Source organism: Podarcis liolepis, assembly GCF_965112155.1.
Source record: "Podarcis liolepis genome assembly, chromosome: 18".
Classification (NCBI taxonomy): domain Eukaryota; kingdom Metazoa; phylum Chordata; class Lepidosauria; order Squamata; family Lacertidae; genus Podarcis; species Podarcis liolepis.
Genome location: NC_139572.1, coordinates 787,409 through 808,989, shown reverse-complemented (window position 1 = coordinate 808,989; position 21,581 = coordinate 787,409). Strand labels below are relative to the sequence as shown.

Below are 21,581 nucleotides of genomic sequence, written 5' to 3'. Positions count from 1 at the left end.
AATCAAGCATTTTGTCCATCATCGGCTCCAGTGAGTTCCACTTCCTCTTTCTCACCCTTGAGCATGAAGCGAGCTTTTGTACACTGGGAGATTTATGTGAATTAGCCCTGGTTCCGTAGCGTGCGTGTGCATTTGTACTGAATGGAGAAGGAAATGACGACTCCAAAAGTGATGCCTCAGATTGACAGGTTCACCTGGAAATCATTACTGCCAGGAAGTTCTTGTTTTAAATCTCAGTTTGTTTGCTCTTATCGGGTACGCAGGGCTTGAACAAGCTGAGACGGCCTGACCTCTTTTCCTCCTTGTTTCCTTTCAGAGGATCAGAGTATGCTATTAGACAAGGACTGTCAAGACTGGTTCCTTTGGAGCTTGTGCTGGGGGGGGGGTATAATTTAAGCGCTTTGCCAAGAGAAACAACCAAAAATGAGAAGGTCCCTAAGAGTATGAGAAACAACAGACAAAAAAGCATGGGAAACAAACAAACAAAAACCCTAGTGAGAGGCAAAATGACAGGCTATCTCATTGTTATAAATTGATGGGGTTGGAGAAATGTTTGTTCCACAACAGTGGCTACTGCTTATATATGTTCATTGTCCTTTTTTATATCACATTAATTGGGGTTTGGGGGCTTCTGTGCTTTTACCAAAAGGAGCTACATAGAGATGTGATGGTCCTGCGTCAGACTGCGAAGTTGGCTCAGGGGTATTGTAGGCAGAACTAAGATTCTCTCCTCCAAACCTTCTCTGCTGTGGGAGATGCGTTCCAGCCCACCTGACTCATCTGGGAACTTGGGGTGCTGCTGACCAGCTAAAAAGAAAAGCGGTGGAGAGGCATACTCTGGCTACTCTCTGCTCCCCACTTTTCTGCTTAACGGCCTTGTCCCACCACAAAGCAAGTGTAGGATTGGAACCTTTGCTTTAAGAGAGACACCCAGGGCAAAAGCGGCTGGGGGTTGGCATCCTGGGTACCACTTTTCTGTGGAAATTGCCTGCCTCACACATGGTGGAGCACCCCCCCCCCAGTTGCTCTCCTTGAGCTGGAAATGAGATTGAGCTGGTAGGAAGCATTTAGGCAGAACTGCTGCCTCAGTGCAGGACAGCTCTGTGAGAGCTGCCAGGCCTGGTAACTCAAAGAAGGGAGAAGGTAATGTGAAGCCCAGCATAGAGCTGGTGCAGGTGCCATGGTTAATCGTGGTGGGCAGAAGACTGGGGAACTAAACACTCCCTCTGACCCTCCTCCCAGGCAAATTGCCCCCCCCCCACACTTCTGCGACTTCCCCTCCATTTGGTGCTATGGCTACTACCAGCTTTGGTGAAGAAAACTCCTAAATCCTTGCACATTTGCATACAGAAACCACCATGTTGCTGCTGCTGCTGCCATTTGCGGCATCCGTCTGCCTTGAGAGATAATGGAGTGCGCCTCGGGGGTCGAAGTCAACCCCATCGTTAGCAGCGCTGAAGGGGACTCCCCACCCCTCGGCGTAAGCCTGGGCAGCGTGTGTGGAGGTCCTGGACTGCCCAGATGACAAGACCCCCCTCCTGGCCTCTGCTTTCTGAAGGAAAGCAGAGCAATGTGTTTGGCAGTAGTTTGGCTGCAGGAGATGCCAGAAGGAGGCACACAAGAAGACATCCAACCTTCTTAGAGTCTCTACTCTTGTGTAGGGTTTACTCCTTAGCCGTTTCTTCCAATAATATCCTGCAAGGCTGCGGATGGTTAGGATCAAAAGTTTTCTTCTCCTAGATGGGCAAGCTGTCTAGGTTGACGAGCTCAATAAACCACCTTCTTCTTTTTAATATTTTAATGTCTCTCATCCAGTGTCCTCCATCAACCCTCTAACGCCCCCATGAATATTTCTGGACCCTAATCAAGGCCGATGCTATTCTCTTCCGCCGCTGCTTCTGCCGCCTGGCAGGCCTGTTGGCAGCCTGGCAGCCCCAGATTATTTGTATTCACTGTGACTCATCGCCATACTTTGGATTGTCCTGAATACCACCATTCGGCAGCCAAGCCCCCAACCAAAAGTCCTGCTTGGATCCAGCTTGGCTTGCCTGCTGAGGAAGACACTGTGGTGATCGATGATATTGTCATTTATCCGTTTTAGACCCCCTTAGTGGAATAGCGGCCCTAGTGGCTTGTGGAAAGGTTGCAGCGCAGTCAGATATGCAGTACACAGGTCTGTGCTCAGCTCTGCACTTTGCTTGATGTCATGATTGAGGGCGGTACGCGAGTCAGCAGCCTCGATGGAGATGTTAGGCGCCCAGAAATCTCCGCTTTGTTGCAATTGGACCCGCGTCAGTAGCATAACAAGCCCAGCCCCTGGGGAATTTCAAACACTGGGTCAGCCGCATGCTGCTACTCCTCCTGGTTGTCTTTTCTTTCTTTTTAACCACATGAACCTTCAGAGCTGAACAATTTGTATTTTTTCTCCCTTTTGGCAGATTTCTTTTCTAATTAAAATGTCTAATGGTTATGAAGATCACATGGCTGAAGACTGCAGGGACGATATCGGGAGGACAAACTTAATTGTGAACTACCTTCCTCAGAACATGACCCAGGATGAATTACGGAGCCTGTTCTGCAGCATTGGGGAAGTTGAATCCGCCAAGCTTATTCGAGACAAAGTGGCAGGTAAAAATAACATGGAGCCTGTCCTGAAATACAGGCGTCCCTCTGCCCACCACTTACTCGTATCACACTTGCGCTCGACCACATTTATGCGGGTCACCGTGAAATAAACAAACAGAATGGACTTCCCTTCTCGGGGCTGTAAGTGAGAGAAGGGGCCACGGCACATTTGAAGCCTTGAAATTGCTGGAGGGGAGGAGACTGCAGGGGGCCCCTCCTGGCGCCTCGGCTTGGCACAAACGCTCCTGCCTGTCCATGGCAGCACTGGAGGTGGGGGAGAGGACGTACTTTAGTGGCAGCTGCTCTCGACTGCCTTCCTCGCCCTTTTGCCCTGCTTGCAACCGGATGCCATGGCCTAGGTGGCTCAGCAGCCTCGGGGTGGAGCCTTTGTGCGCTCGGAGCGGCCCGATATCCCGCTTGGGAATGAGGTGCCCGCTCTGCCTCTCCTGGACCTGGTTTGGGCAGAGGGGAGGGGACGAGAAGGTCAACCTGCCTAGCCCAGCCTCGTCCCCCGATGATCGACTGGTCCACCTCACTCCCTGCTACTGCCTCTGCATGCTGGGGGAGAGTTGCCACGTAAGCGGGTGGGAAGCCTGTATAACACAAAACTGAGGTGGACAGACAAACATTCTGTACGCATGCTTATCTTGTTGAGCTGTTATTGCCATCGCTATTGGCATTCATTTGTTGCTTTGTACACATGTGTGTGTCGGGGAAGCCACAAGGCAGCTGCAGCCCTGGTGACTAAGGTCGGAGGAAGCCTGTCTAGGATCCAGGGAACCGCGCAGTTAGTTCTGCGTGCCTACAGAGCAGCTCTTCAAGCCACATGGCGAGCTTTGGGGGTCCTGGTCCTCATTTTCTGAAACTCCAATAGGGCAGTTTTTTACGTGGCTTTTTTTGCCATTCATATTCAGAATAAACCAGGTCCCTAATTAGTACAGGTAAGGAGTGCTTCGTTTTAACCGGTGTTGAAGCAAAGTGGTTCTCCTCTGCCACCTCCCCTCTTCCTTTCAAGAAGGCTATGTTTAATTAATTAACCTTCGTCCCTGTAGGTCACAGCTTGGGCTACGGTTTTGTGAACTACGTCACAGCGAAAGATGCCGAAAGAGCCATAAACACGCTGAATGGCTTGCGACTCCAGTCCAAAACTATCAAGGTAAAAGTGACTCTCTCAACTGTGGCTAGCAGGAGTCAGTCTGCAGCTAGAATTTCTGCTTATTTTTGACTGTCCAACCCTTTCCTCTTTCCCCCCCGCCCACCCTCCGCCCCCTACAATGGTCATGAGTGTGTATTTTTAAAATGTTTTTTGTTACATTATTGTTTCATTAGCCTTGAACTCATTGGACAGGGAGGCAGTGTATACATGCTCAATAAAAATGTGCAAACCTGAATTCTAGCAGAGCAGATTTATTAGTTGCAGGAGAAACAGCCAATAATTGTGTGACATTTAAAAGTGGACGCATTTATTAAACCTACTTAATCATATACGATGTGAACAATGAAGAGAGAGAGTGTATACTTTATATCATTTTTTACATACTGTATTTTAATATATTCAGTACTGTGCAAGACATTTTGGCTGATTAATTTCATGCTTTAAGTTGGTTGATTAAAACTATGCAAGTTTGCTTATGAGAAACAGCAGTTCTAGAGGGGAAAGCTTAGTTCAGGACTGTAATACCTCAAGGACTGCCTCCCTCCATCTGAACCTCCCCGGACCCTGAGATCATCTTCTGGGGCACTTCTTTGCATGCCTCTTCCTCAAAGAGGGTGGCAACATGAGAGCAGGGCCTTCTCTGCAGTGGCTCCCTGTCTTTGGAATGCTTTCCCCGGGGAGGTTTGCCTGGCGCCTTCATTATACACCTTTAGACGCCAGGCAAAAACGTTCCTCTTTAAGCAGGTCTTTGGTTGATTTGATTGACAACCTATGCCCTCTTAAAATGCACTATTGGGTGGCGGTTGTTTTTATTTTGATTATGTAGTTTGTGGTTTCACATTCTGCTTTTATCTTGTGAACTGCCCTGAGACTTGCAGGTACAGGGTGGTATATAAATTAAGTTAACAACAACAACAATAGTAATTCACATGCATGTGTCGCAGCAGGTATAATCTTGGAAGAGGCATTTCCCTTCTCGTGAGGAACAGCCTCTTTTAAGATGGCACTGCCATGCATTAATTTTATAAGCAGTGACGAAACGGTGAGGGAACATTTGATTCGTTTTAAAGTGCTGCTATACGAATCTAACCAATTAGTGGCCTCAACCCTGGAGCCCTAAATGTGATATCTATGTGTGCGCCTGTCGCCTTTGTGGAAGGGGAGATGTTAAGGCAGCATGGCGGTCGGGCTTGGCTATCTACCAGCTGCATGGCTCACAAGACAAAAGGGACAAGCCACGGGTCAGGGAAGAAGCGAGGCGGGGGGAGGGAGAATAAGTGAGGGGGTGGCCTGACCTGCCTCGCAATCTGAGCAACACATCTGTCGCTGCTTTGAGAGTCGAATCGCGTGACTGCGTGCTGGCGGCCGCGCACCCATGAATGAGCTGCTTGTATCCTTCCAAGCGTCGCTCTCTCTCTCTTGGCTTACCCAAGCCTCGCTGGGAGGAGGTTGTCAGATGAGAAAGCTAACCCTGACTTTTAATTGCTGCGTTGTAGTCTTGCCTCTGAATAGTGGTGTGTTCCAAGAGCTGCATAGGAAGCAAATTGTGTACAGGGCCAAAGGGGCACACCCAGGAAGGTTCTTAAAGGCGTGCCCAGGGGTCATGGTTTTTTGTGAATAGCTCTGTGCCGTTGGCTCCCATGCCCATCTTTATGCTCTCTTAAAAACAACAGCCCTGCAGGCATTCAGTCTGTTGCTTCGCCAAGTATTGTGTGGAGGAGGAATTCCGTGGGTGTGCGATCCCTTAGAGAAAACTTCCAGTCAGTTGCATCCTTTCCTTCATTATATCCAGCACCTCAATTGGTTACAGTAAGAGGGCATGCAATATAGGAGCAGCCACTGCAGTACAACTCAGATTTACGCAATTGCGGTTACCTTTGTGGTAGAGTTTAGAAGCCCTGAGCATACCATCCGTACAGAAATGGCACCCGCTGCTTTTCTTCCTGCCCCAAATTTGAACGCACAAGTTTGAACAGCTTGGTGGAATGATTCTGCTCACCCAATCTCTGCGCTTACTGGGAGGTAGAAGGGCGATGCTGCTGCTGCTGCTGCAGACCCACCAGAGTGGTTCTGCCCATGTGTTTGTTGCGTTGAACCACCTCCGCCGCCCCACCTTGCCCCTCCCAATAAGCAGCAGTAACACGTCCAGCTGGCGGTCAAGTGAGGGGGAAATGGCCTCAGCATACTGCCTGCCGCTGTTGTTGCAAGTGACCTCCTTGTCCAAGTCCTCGTTGCGGGACAGATGGCCACCCCAAAAAGGGGTAGAAGTTGGGCCAAAGTGCAGGGATGATCTCGTTAGCGACTGCAAAAGAAGGAAGCCTAATTGACGCTAGAACTTCTGGAGGGGCACTTCATGAGTTCACATGCCCAACCAGTGGTTTTCCTTTTCCTTTTAGGTTTCGTATGCCCGCCCAAGCTCGGAGGTTATCAAAGACGCAAACCTGTACATTAGCGGACTGCCGCGGACAATGACACAGAAAGATGTTGAGGACATGTTTTCACGGTTTGGACGCATTATCAACTCGCGCGTGCTGGTTGACCAAACTACAGGTGTGAAAGGCGGCGATGCTTTTGTTTTAGAAGCTCTGGCGTTTAGACTGGCTCCTTTTGCTCAAGAGTGGCTATCACATGTGTCACTTGGAAACACTCCCCCCCCTTTTTTGCCCCCCCCATCACTCTTACCTTAGGTAGCAGGGCGGTTTGTGGAAGTGGCCAGCACCCCAGCTCCCCTTAATAATTCACTCTGCTTGTGAGCACTTTCCCCTAGGGATGACTCTCATGAAATACCACCTCCATTATTGGAACAGATTTGCTGTTTCGGAGATCCCTCCATTGGACATATTGAACCATGAACCTCCTTAAGGCGATTTGCATAGCTTTTGAACTCTTGTCCCGATTAGGTGGTTGACCAAATACGATTCCACCCTCGCTCAACAAGCGCTTTGATCTTGTTAGTTTTGGGAGCCCTTCCAAGATCCTGAACAACAACATGCGCACTCTCTAGGAACTTGCCTCTGCCAAAGTCAAGTGAAGCAAGTGTTCTATATCTCCCATTAAAACCCAACAAAGTGGGACACGTTTAACATTTCTGGTTGCATAGAGATTTCTGTAGCACTCTTCTAGCGCCTATGCACTGCTCAGGGTGAAAACATTTTAAAACCATGTTATAAAATACTGTTAAGAAGTGCATCAAAAGCACCGGCTGCTGATATAGAACATGACATTCATGGAAGGTACTTAGGCAGTTGGATTGTCTATGCCGGCTGGCAAAAGACAGCCAGATGGAGGTTGGATTCTGTTCCTCCCCCCCCCCCCCACTCCACCCCATTGCTGTGCAACCTTGTTCCAGGCAACCTGGGCACATTTGGGGGAGCGGAGGAGACGCACTTAACTCTGTGTTTTTGTCGCTTCGGTTTCAAGGTCTGTCCAGAGGGGTGGCGTTCATCCGGTTCGACAAGCGCTCGGAAGCCGAAGAGGCCATTTCGAACTTCAACGGCCACAAGCCCCCCGGCTCCTCCGAACCCATCACGGTGAAGTTCGCCGCCAACCCCAACCAGAACAAAAACGTAGCACTGCTGTCGCAGCTGTACCACTCCCCGGCCAGACGGTTCGGGGGCCCCGTCCACCACCAGGCTCAGAGATTCAGGTAGGTTAGGAAGAGCTGACATGGTTGGAGGTCTGTGCTGTGTGTTGCGCTCTCTCTCTTCCTCTGCCTCTCTTGGTTTTTTTGGTTTTTTGTTTTGTTTTTTGTTTTAAAATCATTACTGCTCATCACCAGGCGAAACACTTCCAGTAGATAGTTAAAGGGAGAGGAGTAAAACACCGACATAAATGTTAATCCGTTCCAAAATATTAGGGTTAACAGTATGTGAAGAGCTTTTGTTCCGATAATTAGTCAATAAAGACCACTTTTCTTGGAATACTTCTTGTTGCCTACCTTCATACAGCCTGATCCTACTGTGTTTTATCTAATTATATTGCCCAGGGTATTCCATGCTAGCTAAGCTTTTATATCAGCCGTAGGTAGCATTATATTGGATATCCCAAAAGGAGGGGTCGCAATAGGATTCAATGTAAAATTTGTATCCAGTGATTTCTGTTATTACTTTAACCAACTCTTTCCCAATATTTCTTGACAGTTCACGTGGAACCCATCAGCTTGGTCCCAATTGCACCTCCAACTTCTTCCATTAGATTTTTTTTTTTTAAAGTTCATTCTGTATAACTTTAGAGAGTTCTGAAAAAAAAAGATCTTTCAAAATTAATGACAGTTGAGTGCTTCTGTCCCCCCAAATGAATATGTATTCCCACAGTATGTCAGTAATCATTGTTGATGTCCATTTCTTTTCTTATTTCTGTTCCATCAGATTTCTCTCTTCTTATTTCACTCCCTCTCCCCTCCCCCTCAAAAAATAGAATTTAATTAAATAGAGGATTAAAAAGCCTTCCAGGTCCTCCCCGTCTCCACCCACCCCGGTTAATAAAGATTGAAAATTTGTCTGTCTGATCTGATGCTTCACAACAGTGTGTCAAAAGATGGCATTTAAAAAAAAAATTCTGCAAGAATGGGGTGGTCTGGTACTTGATTGTAATGAACTTATTTCTCATATGGTGCAATTCCAGTACCGCTAAAACAGTATTCTGAAGCATGTAAAAACCTATTCCTTCTCATAGTCTAAAATTGCCGGAGCAAGTTTTTTGTTTGTTTTTTGCTTAAAAGGCTTCTTGTCATTTTAAAAACAACTTGTTCTTTTTAATGGCCTTGTGCAGCTGCGCTTAATGGGCTCCACACCTGCGCAGAGCCTCATTCGGGAACATTCTCAGGCTAGGCCAGAGTTGTTCTGCTACTTGGTACTGCTTTCCTAACTAAAAATAGTGCTCCAGGTAGTTTATAGAAGTATAAAAAATTGTAAGGCTGGGGGTGGAGGAGCAGGCAATTTAAATAAAACCAGATTGCAGTAACCTCAGCTCTGGTTCCGAGATCTAAAATGCGTGCCCGGCAGTCCTGTTTACGGCTAATAAGAGAGCGACAAATACCTGTGATCTTTTAAGAACCCTCAAACGAACTTTGCACATGTCTGCCTGTGGGTTAGCACCCCAAAGAAAGCCGCAGGTTTGCAGGCAGTTGTTGCAGACTGGCAATGAAAAAGCAAAAGCAATGGTTTGTTCTGCAGTTGAGGTTATAATGCGCATACCATGCGGAACAGCGCTAAAAGGGAAGAGGCTGTGCACTTAAGACACTTTCCCAGGAAACGCGCCTACGTGTCCTTTGTAATAAAGTGTATTAATCTTAGACTTCCGAGCTGAGGAAGGAATACTGAGCACTTAAGTTAGATCAGGGCGTTTAATTTTGGGGGAAGCAGGTTGGAGACAGGAATGCGACTTAATAAAGAAAAGTAGACTGGAGACTCCCGCCCTCATGAAAAAAGATCCCATTGCTGCTTTGACGGATAGGGACCCCCTTGTCTGGCAAGGCAGGCGTAATTAGGAAACCTTTCCCCATCCCCTGCTTGCAACCCAGAAGAAAAGTTACTCAGAAGAAAAGTCCAAATTGGGCATGCCACATAACGGCATTCCTCATCTTTCCAATATGAGTTTTGTGTTTAAAATAGAAATAAAGGAGAGATTCACGCAGCCTAAGCCCGGAATTTGATGCACGCCTGCCAGGGAAGAAGTTCCGTTGAATTCGAAGCGAAATGCATAATATTATTGTGCTGCTTGCATTGTATCTACTTTCTGCCTAAGACTGACCCTCTGATTTCAGCCACACTTAAATGCAGCAGAATGATGGACTGTGCCAGGTTAATATGGCACAGACCTTTACTTTTGCGACTTGAGGACCTAAGGCCTAGATCTTTTTAATAGCTGGGTTTGCCCTGCGCCCCAAAAGAAGCTGCTGGAGAAACATAACTTCTTTTGCCTTGTGTAGTGTTAGGAATTGGGATTCTGTTCAGATATTTCTGAAACTTAAACTTACCAGCCAGGTCTAGGGAATAACATACTTTTAACAGGCTACAAACTCATCCCTTGTACTGTGGTTCGTTTTTTGTTTTTTGATAGTTATTTTCCCCCCCTTAAACCTTTCTTCACACTTTTCCACTTTCATTTCCTGTTCAGTTCTTACAAAAGCCATCTATTTGATTACTGTTTTTGTTTTTAAAGTGTTCTCGACACATCGGTGTTCTTGCTTCTAAAAAAAGATAGTGCTTGAAAAGTTCCATTTCTTTAATAGCAGATAAAATTTTCAGCCATTCTTCTCGTTGCATAATTAAAAGATTGATAAGCTCCCCCTATTGATAAATGTTTCCTATATTGATTATATATACATATATTATTATTTTCTCTGTCTAACACTAGTTTCATAAATTTAGCTGCTACTTTTTACTTGCTGACCAATTTAATATGTCCTTTATTTGCATCTCTTCCTGATCCAAAAGACCTAAGTCAATCTAAGAAACAAAATTAGTCCCTTGAATAGAACTTTCCTTGTAGCTGGTGGAAAGAGTATATAATCTCTTATCTCAAGGCTCAATAGACTTCACCTTGTCTTTGAAACTTCACAATAATGGATACAGTCATCTCTGCCATACATAATACCCCTTGAAGGTTTTCTGTCACTTTCTCATTTGGCAAAATCTGTTGCGCTAGCCCTAGCGTGTAGCAGGGCAGTTCTGCAGTCCAGAACGGGATTGCAGTTCCCTCAGTTTCTCCTTTATGATGTCATTGATCACAAGCCTCATTTGGGAGAAAATAACTAAATCCTCGACTTGGAGCTGGCTGTCTCCTTGCATAAACCGGAGAGCAGATAGATAGGCGAAGCAGCCACCTAGTCTAGCACTGTCTACTCTGACTGGCAGTGGCTGTAGCAGAGAGGGACCACGTCTAGCTCTTGCTACCTGAGTTAACTGGGAAATTGACCCTGAAACCCAGTGTTTCTGAAGCATGCAGTGCTGGCCATCTCCCCCCCCCCCCCAGTTTAACCACATCCTAGTGCAAATGAGAGCAGTTCCTGTTTCTGCGTCTAGCCCCCTTTGCACACCAGAGTAATTGAGGAAAGGGACGGATATCAAGTACAAACGGGCTGGCTATGAGCCAATTTCTGTTTGTGGGCCTCTCGATGTGGCCGCTCTGGGACTTCCTGGGAATCTTATTCATGGTTACTGGTCTTCTTGAGGAGCCATGGAAATTTTTTAAGTGGCGCCAGGCGTCCTTCGGAGCACAGTGTGAAAATTTGCTTTTACCCCGTCAAAAAGTCCCACAGAAATACTAGCAATTCCTTAATTATTGATAAAGTACTATTCACTAAAGTTCAAGCCCATAATGTGGGCCAAGTCCTACAACCTGTAAGTTTCGTACAGAAAAGGCAAATCAGTAATAATGCAGACAAGTCACTCCTTCTGTTGAGTGGGGAATGAGCTAGCAAGATCTCTCACACCTCTTAGCCTGCTAAGTCCCGCCCAGCACCACTAAATCATCTACTTTAAAAAGAACCTTTTAAAAACCATTAATACGTAGTTCATTCTTCAAAAGACTTAATAGCAGCAGTTAATAAGCAACAGTTCAGTTCATAACTTGCTCTGTTTGGGGTATAATTTTCCCCCTGGAAAGCTAGTTATATCCTCTGTATCTACAGCAGTTGTCTTTCGAGAACCTCATTTACCGCAACTTAGGCATACACACACTTTTGAAAACAAAACAAAACACTAGTGTTGTCAAGATGGCCCTCTCCTAATTTACTGTTCCTCTGGTTTTTTGGATTTCTTATTTCACTTGCTTATGTGTCCTTTTTTGTTGGTTGTTTTTTTTTTTTAAAGTCCTTACTCATTTTTCACACGATGCTTGTTGTAAACTCCTTCTCAGTAGTTGCCTCTTCAGTGAATCCCTTGCATGTTTTTCTTTTTAATTTCTCCAAAAGTGTAGAGTCAGATGGGTATCTTTCAGAATTCTTGTCGTAGAATTCTTGTCACATGTTAAATAAATACATGTTCTTCTATCTGCCTGTACTCAGCCTCTTCCATGTAAGATGATGGTCCCCACCCCCCGAAAAAAACCAAGACAACCACCTGTGTTAATGTTTCTGACAGTGCTACAGCCCTGAATGTTGACTGTAACTGGCTCGGGGTCAGAACCAGTGGCTCAATTCAGATGAAATGTCAAGCTATGGTGTGGCAGGCCCAGAACAAAACGCTTTTAAACGCAACCTTCCCTTTCTCGTGTTTGCCACGATGTCTGAATCTGGGGGGCGGTGGTTAGAGCTTTCCTCCCGAAAGCCTCGTTCCGAAATGCCGATTTCTGGTTTTGGAGGGGAAGCGCTCACCACAGCCTGCCGGCGTCAATGTCTCCGCACGTCATGGCTAACCCCAGATGGGAAATGGAAGGGGATCCGCCCAAGGGAGAGGAGAAGGGGTTGTGTCTATTGGTGGCTCAGTCGCATTCCTCCAGACTGGAGGGTCATCTGAACTGATCCTTAGTGGCAAACGGTGGCCATGTTGTATGGGACTGGTGCCTTGAATAATCACTTGGCTAAGCAATTCTCTATGCTCCTCTTAAGAACAAAGTGTGTAGCAATGCCCCCCCCCCAAAAAAAACCCTGCAGTGCTACTCTTCCACAACCAGATAGCTGCTAGCCGCTGTGCCCTTTGGTTTTGCTTCATAAAGGATGCATTATTTTGTCTTGTCAGAAAAAGCAGTCCTACATAACCTGTTTTTGTTTTTAGAAAAGCACACAGTGATCATATGCTCTGCAGGTCCAGGAGGTCAAGCCCAGGGGGTCACTTTGCAGATAACCTAGGTCACCGGGAGGGAGAATAAGTAGCGGTGAGAAAGTCACGGACGAACTGAAAGGGGAAAGAGCCCTTTGTGCTGTTTGCTAGAAAGATGCCAGGCCTAACAGCAGAGAGTTTCCTTTCACGTTCTTGGGAACGGGGTGGCGAGTCCAGCAGAGTGGTCAGGGAAGGAGGATGAGAGCTTTAATGTCTCCCTGTGCGTCCAGCTCCACTTTCCTCATTCCCGACTACTGAACACTCTGAACCAAGAGGTCACTTGGTTCAAATGGCGTCCTTGTGCAGGCAGATCTAGAATTGTATGATGTCGAAGGGGCCAGAAAGCCCGTCCAAAGCCCTTTTGCCCAATATCGAGCGCTCCTTGTGGGCCCTTTCAGAATGCCACTTGAGGAGACAGACCACTGGGGTCCCGCAGGGGGCAAGGCACTAGCCCTTTGCCAAGGGGGTCTCCGCATCAGCCTCTGGCATCGCTGACAGGACTGTAAGCCTGACAATGCGCAGGGCACAGCCTCCGAAAAATGTCTGTGCAAGCCCTGCTGGTGTGGGTGGCAGCAGCTTGAGTGCACCTTGTGCCCAGCCCACTCTGGTTCATTTTGCGCAGGAGACATTCCTGGTAGATCGGTGGCTTTCAGCCTGGCAAATTCTAGAGGGGCAACTGCCTCTGTCTGTTGCAGTAAAACACAGCAGAGGGACTGGCGGCATCATTAAGATGACAAGTCAATTTACCGCGGCCTGGCTTTGGTGGACTAGAGCCGCTGCTTCATCAGATGCAAACAAGTCATGAAATCCATAGGGCAGAAGCAAAAGTGCGGGTGTTTAGGCGAAGAATAACGTGGCCCATTTATAAAACAGCAAATCTTGGTGATGTTGGCAGCCTGCAATGCCGACTGAATGCCTGTGACGCGAAAGAGATCTACGGCCCCAATTTGAGTCATGGATTTCCATTGTGTGGTCCTGGGATTGTGGGTTTCACAATCAGGATTGTGGGTCTCTTTCACACTTCTAGCATAACGTAGCTCTGTGTGAGAGAGAGGGAATTCCTTGGTCGACTGTGGACAACACCTCCTGACCCCATCTTTTTAGAGAAAATGTTTTTAGAAAAAGCGTAAGGTTCTTATTTCAGGCCACTTTTTAATTCATTGCTTTTTTATGTACCGCTTTTATTCAATGTCTTTATATTAATTATTGCTGCACAATCTTTTTTTGGTGGGGGGTCTATAGCCTGGTTTTTAACTGATGCCTCTGTGTTTTGATGTTTCACGGTTATGAATGATTATACAGTGGAGCCTCGGTTGTCGAACGTAATCCATTCCGGAAGACCGTTTGACTTCTGAAACATTCGAAAACCAAGGAGCAGTGAGCGGCCGGCCAAATCCATTGAGAAACTTTAAAGACATGCAGCGGAAGCCGTTTGACTTCCGAGGCGCGTTCGAAAACGGAAGCAATTACTTCCGGGTTTTTAGTGTTGGGCTTCCGAGGCGCTTGAAAACCGAGGTTCCACTGTATCCCTAAAAGGGCTGCATGTAAACCGGTTAAAGTAAAAGCAAATAAATCATTTTTTTAAAAAAACAGCGCATCTGACGAAGCAGGGCCTAGTCCACGAAACGCTGACGCCGCACCAAATCCGACAGCCTTTAAGGCGTCCCAGGGAGACTCTGTCTTCTTGCCAAAACGCAGCGCCTGGGTGCTCTGAATTCTCCCCTCTGCCCCCCGCCCAGCACTCCTAACCTTTTAATTCCCCCAATGAGCTTCTCTTTTTTTTTTGAACTTGATTGAAACTGACTTTTTTTGTTTTGTTGTTTTGTTTACATGAACTATTTTATGTCCTTTTTTATTTGGTAGGTTCTCTCCTATGGGTGTAGATCACATGAGTGGGCTTTCTGGTGTAAATGTCCCAGGAAACTCCTCTTCGGGATGGTGCATCTTCATCTACAACCTCGGCCAAGATGCCGATGAGGGAATCCTCTGGCAGATGTTTGGCCCCTTTGGCGCGGTGACTAATGTCAAAGTCATCCGCGACTTCAACACCAACAAGTGCAAAGGCTTTGGCTTTGTGACAATGACAAACTATGAAGAAGCCGCCATGGCCATAGCGAGTCTTAACGGCTACCGGCTGGGGGACAAAATCTTGCAGGTTTCCTTCAAAACCAACAAATCCCACAAATAATTTCGCTCGTGGCTTTTCTTTTTTTTGTATGGAATAGATAACCGAGTGACGGAAAAAGTTTGAAACCTTTCTTTTTTTTGTTCTGTTTCCGTTAGTGTACAACTCGATTCTTCTTCTTTTTTTGTTTTGCGCCAGTTTTCACACAAAGAAAGTTGTTTGTCTTTAGTCTAAATGAGAAGTGGGATAAAAGGGTTTTTATATATTCTTGGGATACCACCAACATGTTCAAATGTTTCGGGTTGTTGTTTTTTTTTTAAAGTCCTGCAATTGTTTTATCGGTTTTTAATTTTAGATGGTTCTGCTTCATGACCTTGTCCCCGAGCCAAAAAAAATAATAATACATGCATCTATCTATATATATATCTCAACAATTACCAAGTAGAATCCAGACCAGCCCTGAAAGCAGCCAGGCTTGCTTTCCCGTAAAAGGTTAGCTGTGGATTTCACTGCCAGGACGGGGGCATTTCAACCAAGCTGCAACATAACATTGCCCCTGGTAGCCGAGGGCAAAGCTTGGAAACTGGAACTTTTAGTTAGCGGAAAAGTTTGTTAATCCACAGAAGGAAAGTGTCTGTAAAGAGACTCTGGTAAACGAGAGCGTGCCAGCGTTCACTTAACGCCATTGACCAAGATCGTTGGTCAATAGGCGCATTTTTTTTTTTTTAATGTCAAATTGGAACAGCTTTTATAGCCCGTCCCTGCCCCCACTTTTAAAAGCCCAGTTTCCAATAAGAATGGACCAAAGAGTTTCAGCGAAACTCTGGGAAGATTTCAGAGTAAAAATGAAACTCCAAACCCAGCATTGCCACTTCCTTGGAGTTCTTGCCTCCAGGTAGCACATCGTATTGTGTTACGTTCTGGTCAGATAAATGTGGCATGATCTAACATTAACTTCCTTTCAAATATAATTTTTTAGTTCGAATTCTTGCATCCTTAGGGGTTTTTTTTTTAATATATATATAAAGCTGTTAATGAACATTTGAGCATTGTCATTTTTTTTGCATCCCTTCTAATAAGTACTAGACGATTTCCCCCACTATTTTAATAGGGGTTTGTTCTGACGATAGCTTTACATATTTGAACTCTCAGCAGAAAAGTACATTAAAACTTGGAAGGTAGAGATTTAAGAGAGAAAATAAATGATTTTTTTTCTTTTTTTGGGTAGACTTAAACGATTTTAATTAATCCCCTGTTTTCTGCAGGCTGCCTTGAAACTTTGAGTTCTGTTTTCTGTTAATTTTCTTTTGCTTTTTTGTGTTTTTGTTTGTTTTTACTTTTGCATTTAAGACCAATTAAATTTGATTTGGTTTTGCTCAAATTTTGTTTTGGTTTGTTATTTTAATTTTTAACCCCCACTCCATATTACACAGCGTCCGACACAAAAGATTAACAGCAGCTCTTTTCCCCAGTAGGAACGGTCTGGTGTTTCTAAAGTGCCACAACGATAAACCCAACCAGTTAGGAGACTTGAAGGCTTACATATACGAATCCTCTGCAACCAGTTTTGACATAGCGAGGGTTTGTAAGGGCACAAGAGTTTTCCAGAAAACACGTAGGCAGTAGGTCCATAGAGTGTGCAAAAAGCAGAAAGGTTGTGCCCAAGGGAACCCTGATCCAGTCCTAAGAATGACCTAAGTCTGCCACACACCACATTTGAGAAGCCCCCTTGTGCATGCCCGGCGAGGGGCTCGGTCGTTGCATCTTGGAATCCTCCGCCAGTCTCCATCCTTTTCGAGCCTGCCCCGAGGCTGCCTGCGTCTACAGCCGCACCACAACCACTCTCTGCCACCGCACTGAGGACTGGCCAGGAGGACTTGGAGCAGCCCCCTGGCGCAGCAGGAGAGGGTTGCCTCAGACTGGCTGCACCACCCACGCCCGTAAATCCACCGTCAGAAAAAGGACTTGCTGGCAAAGCCTGCAAGTTGCAATTCCGAGGGAGATTTCGGGCCCTTTCCTGGCTTTGAGCGGCCGTCTTTCATAACAAAGCTGTTCCAGCCTGCACACAGGACTTAGGATTTCTGTATCCTTATGATGCTTTTTGTGTGTACACCTTGTGACATTTCTCATACATCTTCGTTATGCAAAGGCAAGTTCTTTGTAGGAAACGATGCCCTTGCATATCTTCATCAGGAAACTTCTTAACAACATTCCAAGTAACGTGCTTGGCTTCTGAGAGAGTGCATCATCTCATTAACCAATTTATTGAGGTCTCAGATGTACATCACACATATATGATGTTCTTCTTCTCTTACAAACTAAGCAGACCCTCTAGATAACGGCTTCCCTAATTACCCATCCTCTTGGATGGGTAATCTTTCTGGAAATGCTCTGATCATTAAGAAGTCTTTGGCCTGTGGAAACAATCCAGCAAGATGGATTTACAGAACAGCTTGAACTATAAGCCTTCTTGCTAGTTTGCTTGGTGTGTTTTGTTGTCGTGGACTTCTCAAAGTCCCGAGACAATCCACATCTCTGCTGTGTGCCGTTCTCAATATCGGTTGATCACAAACCGCATTCGTTCAGCCTTTGCTTCCTTTCCCCTCCCTCCTGCCAGTGTCCCTTTGCCATTCCCACAGGAAATGTTGGGGTTGTAAACTGGGAACTGACCTGATACCCTATTCAGACCCAGCTCAGCTGTTTGGAATCAAGGACGTGGCGCCAGCTGGCGTTTCTGAGAGGACCACTGCGGACTCTCGCTAGGTAATGTTCTCTCTATTGCAGTCCCTGGGCATCTCGCAAGAGTACGAGGGCACAATTCAGCTTGGAGTTTCCTTTGCAAACCTCACCGAAACGAATACCGTCTTGTGGAAGCTACCCTTTAATTTCAGTGGGTTTGGCATCCAGGCACACTTTTCCAATGGATTGCGTTCTTGGATATGCCCACTAGCATTCAAAGACAGCTCTTCAGAGCCACTTTTACAGAGCCCTCTTAAGTCACCTGGAAGTCTTCAGCAGCGAATATTTCTTCCTTCGTTTCTCCTCTTTTAATGCCGCTTCGTATGGAAAGCGCTGTACTTTATACGCTGGGTGGTCGTAGCTTGTCAGGAATTGCTTCTGTTCCTCCTATATTTGTGCCCCTCTGCCTTTCAGATAATGGAATTTTTGGTCCAATCAGGAAGCGTCTGCTCGCAAGTCTATTGGTAGCTCAGTTTTGGATCTTGTAGTTTCTCGTGGTCCTTGCATTTATAACCTTTTCTCTGCTTCACTTTGCGTCTTCCCGGAGTCTTGTCCCGGTTGCCATCTGCCCAAACCTATTTCCCAGGACTCACATTCTCCTGTGCTGTGTTCATCCTGCAGCAGCTCTTGAACTCCTAAGTATATTTCCAGGTAATGCTTGGAAGGGCTCCCATCAAGGGTAAAACTGCATTGGAAGTCCATTTCCGAATCTGATGTAGACCTAAAAAAAAGGGTTATCAGAAAAGCCCCTAAGTAATCACATCATTGGGCTCTCCTAGTGTATGGCGACTCTACAGCTGCAGTTACTTTTTGTATTTTCATTAGATTGCTTCCCTGACCCCATGAAAATCTGATTGCACTAAAACAGCATCTCCCCCCCCCTCCAAAATGGAATCAGTTGCAAAAGGTGCCAAATATCTCTGTGTTTGCCTCATCCTGGAATAACAGCATCCTCTTGTTCTTCGTTGAGTTCCAGCTTGAGTTCCTCTTGGGCGAATATCGCAGCTTTGCCTCCTAATCCTCCAGAGTCGCCTTCATGCAGATCTCGACGAGAGCTACAGGTGCGCTCAATCAATATGAATCGACAGCAGTCAAATAAGTGGATTAGGGCCCGTTCTTGATAAGACCGCAAACGGTTGGGTTTCATTTCTTCTACATGCCTCCTCTCTCGGGGAAGAGTTGCTCTCAACCTGGGCGCAGAAGTCTCTTAATCCACGAAGCCCTGCAAGGAAATAAAGATCACTCTGTGGAGTCCGTGCTTAAAGCATTCCCTTCCGGTCGCCCCACAGCTTCCTCCCGGTGCCATGCCCAATTCTGCAAAGCCCGCCAGCGCACGCTGAGCTGGGTAGAGGGAGCCTGAGCCGCTGCGTTTCACGGAATCGCTGGCTTAAGCTGCCAGCAGTAAAAGGCTCTTCCCACCCCAAGCTGGCAAAAGCCATCACTAAGATGGCAGGGAAAGTCAGTTTGTGTAATTGGAATACTTCCTGCATGTGGTATGTGAGATTATTACATAATCTCAGGTTGGCCAGCTGTCTTGGATTCCCTTTATTTTTTTAAGGATTGCGAATTAGTACAGGGACAGATTTCCTTTAAAAAAAAGGTACAGTAGGTTTGCTTATCATTGCAATTCTTTTTTGGGGGCTGGGGAACAAGACAGCCACCGTTTTGTAGAAGACTCCTAAGCTGACTGGCACAAACTAATGCCCAAGTTTTCCTTCCTCCCTGAGAGAAATCGAAAATATTCAGTGCAAACATCTCCCTGGCTTATTACATTAGCTGTTAAAAGAGTTTCCCATTGTTGGGCTAACAAGATGGTGACCTCAGGTTGTCTCAAAGGGCTTGTTTGGCTCTCAGGGTTAAGCTTTGCGCAACTCTCTCATTTTCATGTCCTTGAGGTTTATCCCTGAATATTTCCACCCTGACTTAAAGAAAATGAATTGAGCCCTTTGATCAGTTAGCTACAAGTGGCTTTGTGTATTTATTTATTATTTTTTTGGAAACCATGTCGTGAAGCATGTCTTAAGAGGAACGATTGGCAGCGATTTCCACGTTCCCCCTATAATGTTGCCAAATTATGAATGTACTGTGTGTTTTTGTTTCATAATAGTTTAGCCCATCCATCTCAAACCAACCCCCTCCACCCCCAAAACATTGCATCTTCCTCTCCCAGCTTCTTGCGGGCGAGGAGTTCTTGAATAAGAAAACTCACCTTGATTTAGCGCCCCCTGCAGCCACAAGAGTCACAGAGCCAGGACATAGCTGCACCCATTCCTTCAGTGCTTTTAAGTGACCCGCGGTCCTGCCCCAGTTTCAGAAATCCCACTGAAGGGAAAGGTGCAAGTCGAACGATCGAACCTAACAGCTAAAAGTTTTGCATATATGGACATTTGCTGTGGGAGCGGTCGTCTCCGCCTCCCCAGGCATAATGGAAATTTGTGGATTTCATTATCTTAACCCTGTTCCTGCTTTTTTAAAAGGGTGCTTGGTGTAATATAGAAGGTTTTGTTGTGGTTTTTTTTAAAAAAAGAAATCACAGCTCACGATCAACGCTGCTTGCTTTTTTTAAGTTCCAAAATCGGGTACACGACACTTTTATCTGCCTCGTCTTTTTATCTGTAGCATTTTTGTGTAGTGCAAACGATCCGCTTCCGGAATAGCATAAGAAGCTCTTCTATTTCTCCCAGTGCCTGATTTAAAAACAAAGAAGCATTATTATTAGTAGTGTGGCAAGCAAAGTGTGAACCCACATCACACGCAGGGACTGGCACGCCTACGGCCCGGGCTGCCGACCCTTCTTACATCCCACTGGCAACTTCCTTTTATAGGTTTACTGAAAATTTCTGTTTCGTTTCTGTTTTTAATTTAATTTATTTTTTGGTTTGGTTTTCTTTTCCCCTGTTGCGTGGAGTTTCTATACTTTCATCTAACGCTAACGAAAACCCAGCCAGATTCGATTCATATATATATATATATATATATATATATATATATATATATATATATATATATGAGAAAAACGCCATTGCTTTATTTGTCCTAACGTTTCCGAAGGAAGGTTAAAAGGATTCTCGCCGAGAACGGTTTTGGTTTTCCCTGTTTTTTCGTTTCATTTTTTTAAAAAAACCGCTTCGCCGTATATTGAGCAACTTTCCCACCCCACGAGGTCATTTTAAGAAGGAACAGTGGGAAGATATTCGGAGCTTTTATGTTGAGACGCAGCTCTCCTTTCGCCCGTAAGTTGAAATAGTCCGTGTACGTTCAGGGTGGGTGCCATCTGCAGTCGTTAACGCCAGTTTTGCGGTCGAGTTCAGTGAGCTGTAAATGGCACCCTCCCTCGGTCTCACTCTGCTTCCCTTTTATCTCTAGTGTAACCTTATTTTTTCCTTTCTTTTTCCTTTTTTCTAATAAAGTCGTCTGCCTGTGCAAACAGAAGGCTTTTAATCGGTTCCCACCCACCCCCCATACTGTACAGTATATATGCTTAAGACTTTTTTTTGTATATTTAGCGTGTTTTTAAGTTATTGATTTTGTTTTATATCAAATAATTTATTTTTCAGGTACCACTTTTTTCATTTTAACTTTGTTTTTAACATGGGTTTACTTTAAATAAAGTATGACGCTGCTATCCAGATGTCTAAGCCGCAGTTGAATTTTCCCCTCGTTGTCTTTCGAGTGCCCCTGGCGTTGTCAGAAAATTGCACCCAAGGCCTCCTGCTAGCTTGGTCGGACATTTAAAGTTGGGGGTCTCGTCGCGGGGAAAGTTAAAGGCAGGCTTCTCACACACGACACGCCCCGAGAACCAGGAGCCGAAACATTCTGCGATTCGTTGACGACACAACACCATGAATTTTTTTATTTGGAAATCCTGTTGAAACTTTTGGCAGCTGGGCAAGAGTGAGGGGAAATGTGTGCAACCTGCCAAAAACAAAAACCTGTGCTAGAGAAAGATGAATTTTGCATTCCGATAGGCGGATTTGCACAATTCTGCTTTTTTTCCCTCTCAACAGAACTTCACCCTCAACTTCTGAAAATCTTATTTGCCCACCTGTCCAGATTCTGATTTATTTTCGCAGACATCACCGGTGATGTTGCACCTCTGCAGCCATTAGGCCTACAAACCTCTTTTTCTTTTAATAAAACAAAGCCTGAGGTTCTCACACAATGCCAAGCATCC

The 21,581-nt window shown here is 45.7% G+C and overlaps 1 protein-coding gene across 2 annotated transcripts in view; it reads left to right on the top strand.

The window, feature by feature from the left end:
* The window catches only part of ELAVL1 (ELAV like RNA binding protein 1), a 29,008-nt gene extending 7,976 nt beyond the window's left edge, over positions 1-21,032 (top strand). For both annotated transcript variants that reach the window (XM_083484110.1, XM_083484111.1), the window contains exons 2-6: positions 2,439-2,628; positions 3,678-3,781; positions 6,178-6,331; positions 7,202-7,427; positions 14,407-21,032. In XM_083484110.1, coding sequence (XP_083340236.1) covers positions 2,457-2,628; positions 3,678-3,781; positions 6,178-6,331; positions 7,202-7,427; positions 14,407-14,731 — 981 coding nt within the window. In that variant the 5' untranslated portion in view covers positions 2,439-2,456 and the 3' untranslated portion in view covers positions 14,732-21,032. The remainder of the gene's footprint in view (positions 1-2,438; positions 2,629-3,677; positions 3,782-6,177; positions 6,332-7,201; positions 7,428-14,406) is intronic.
* Positions 21,033-21,581: the final 549 nt, after the last annotated feature.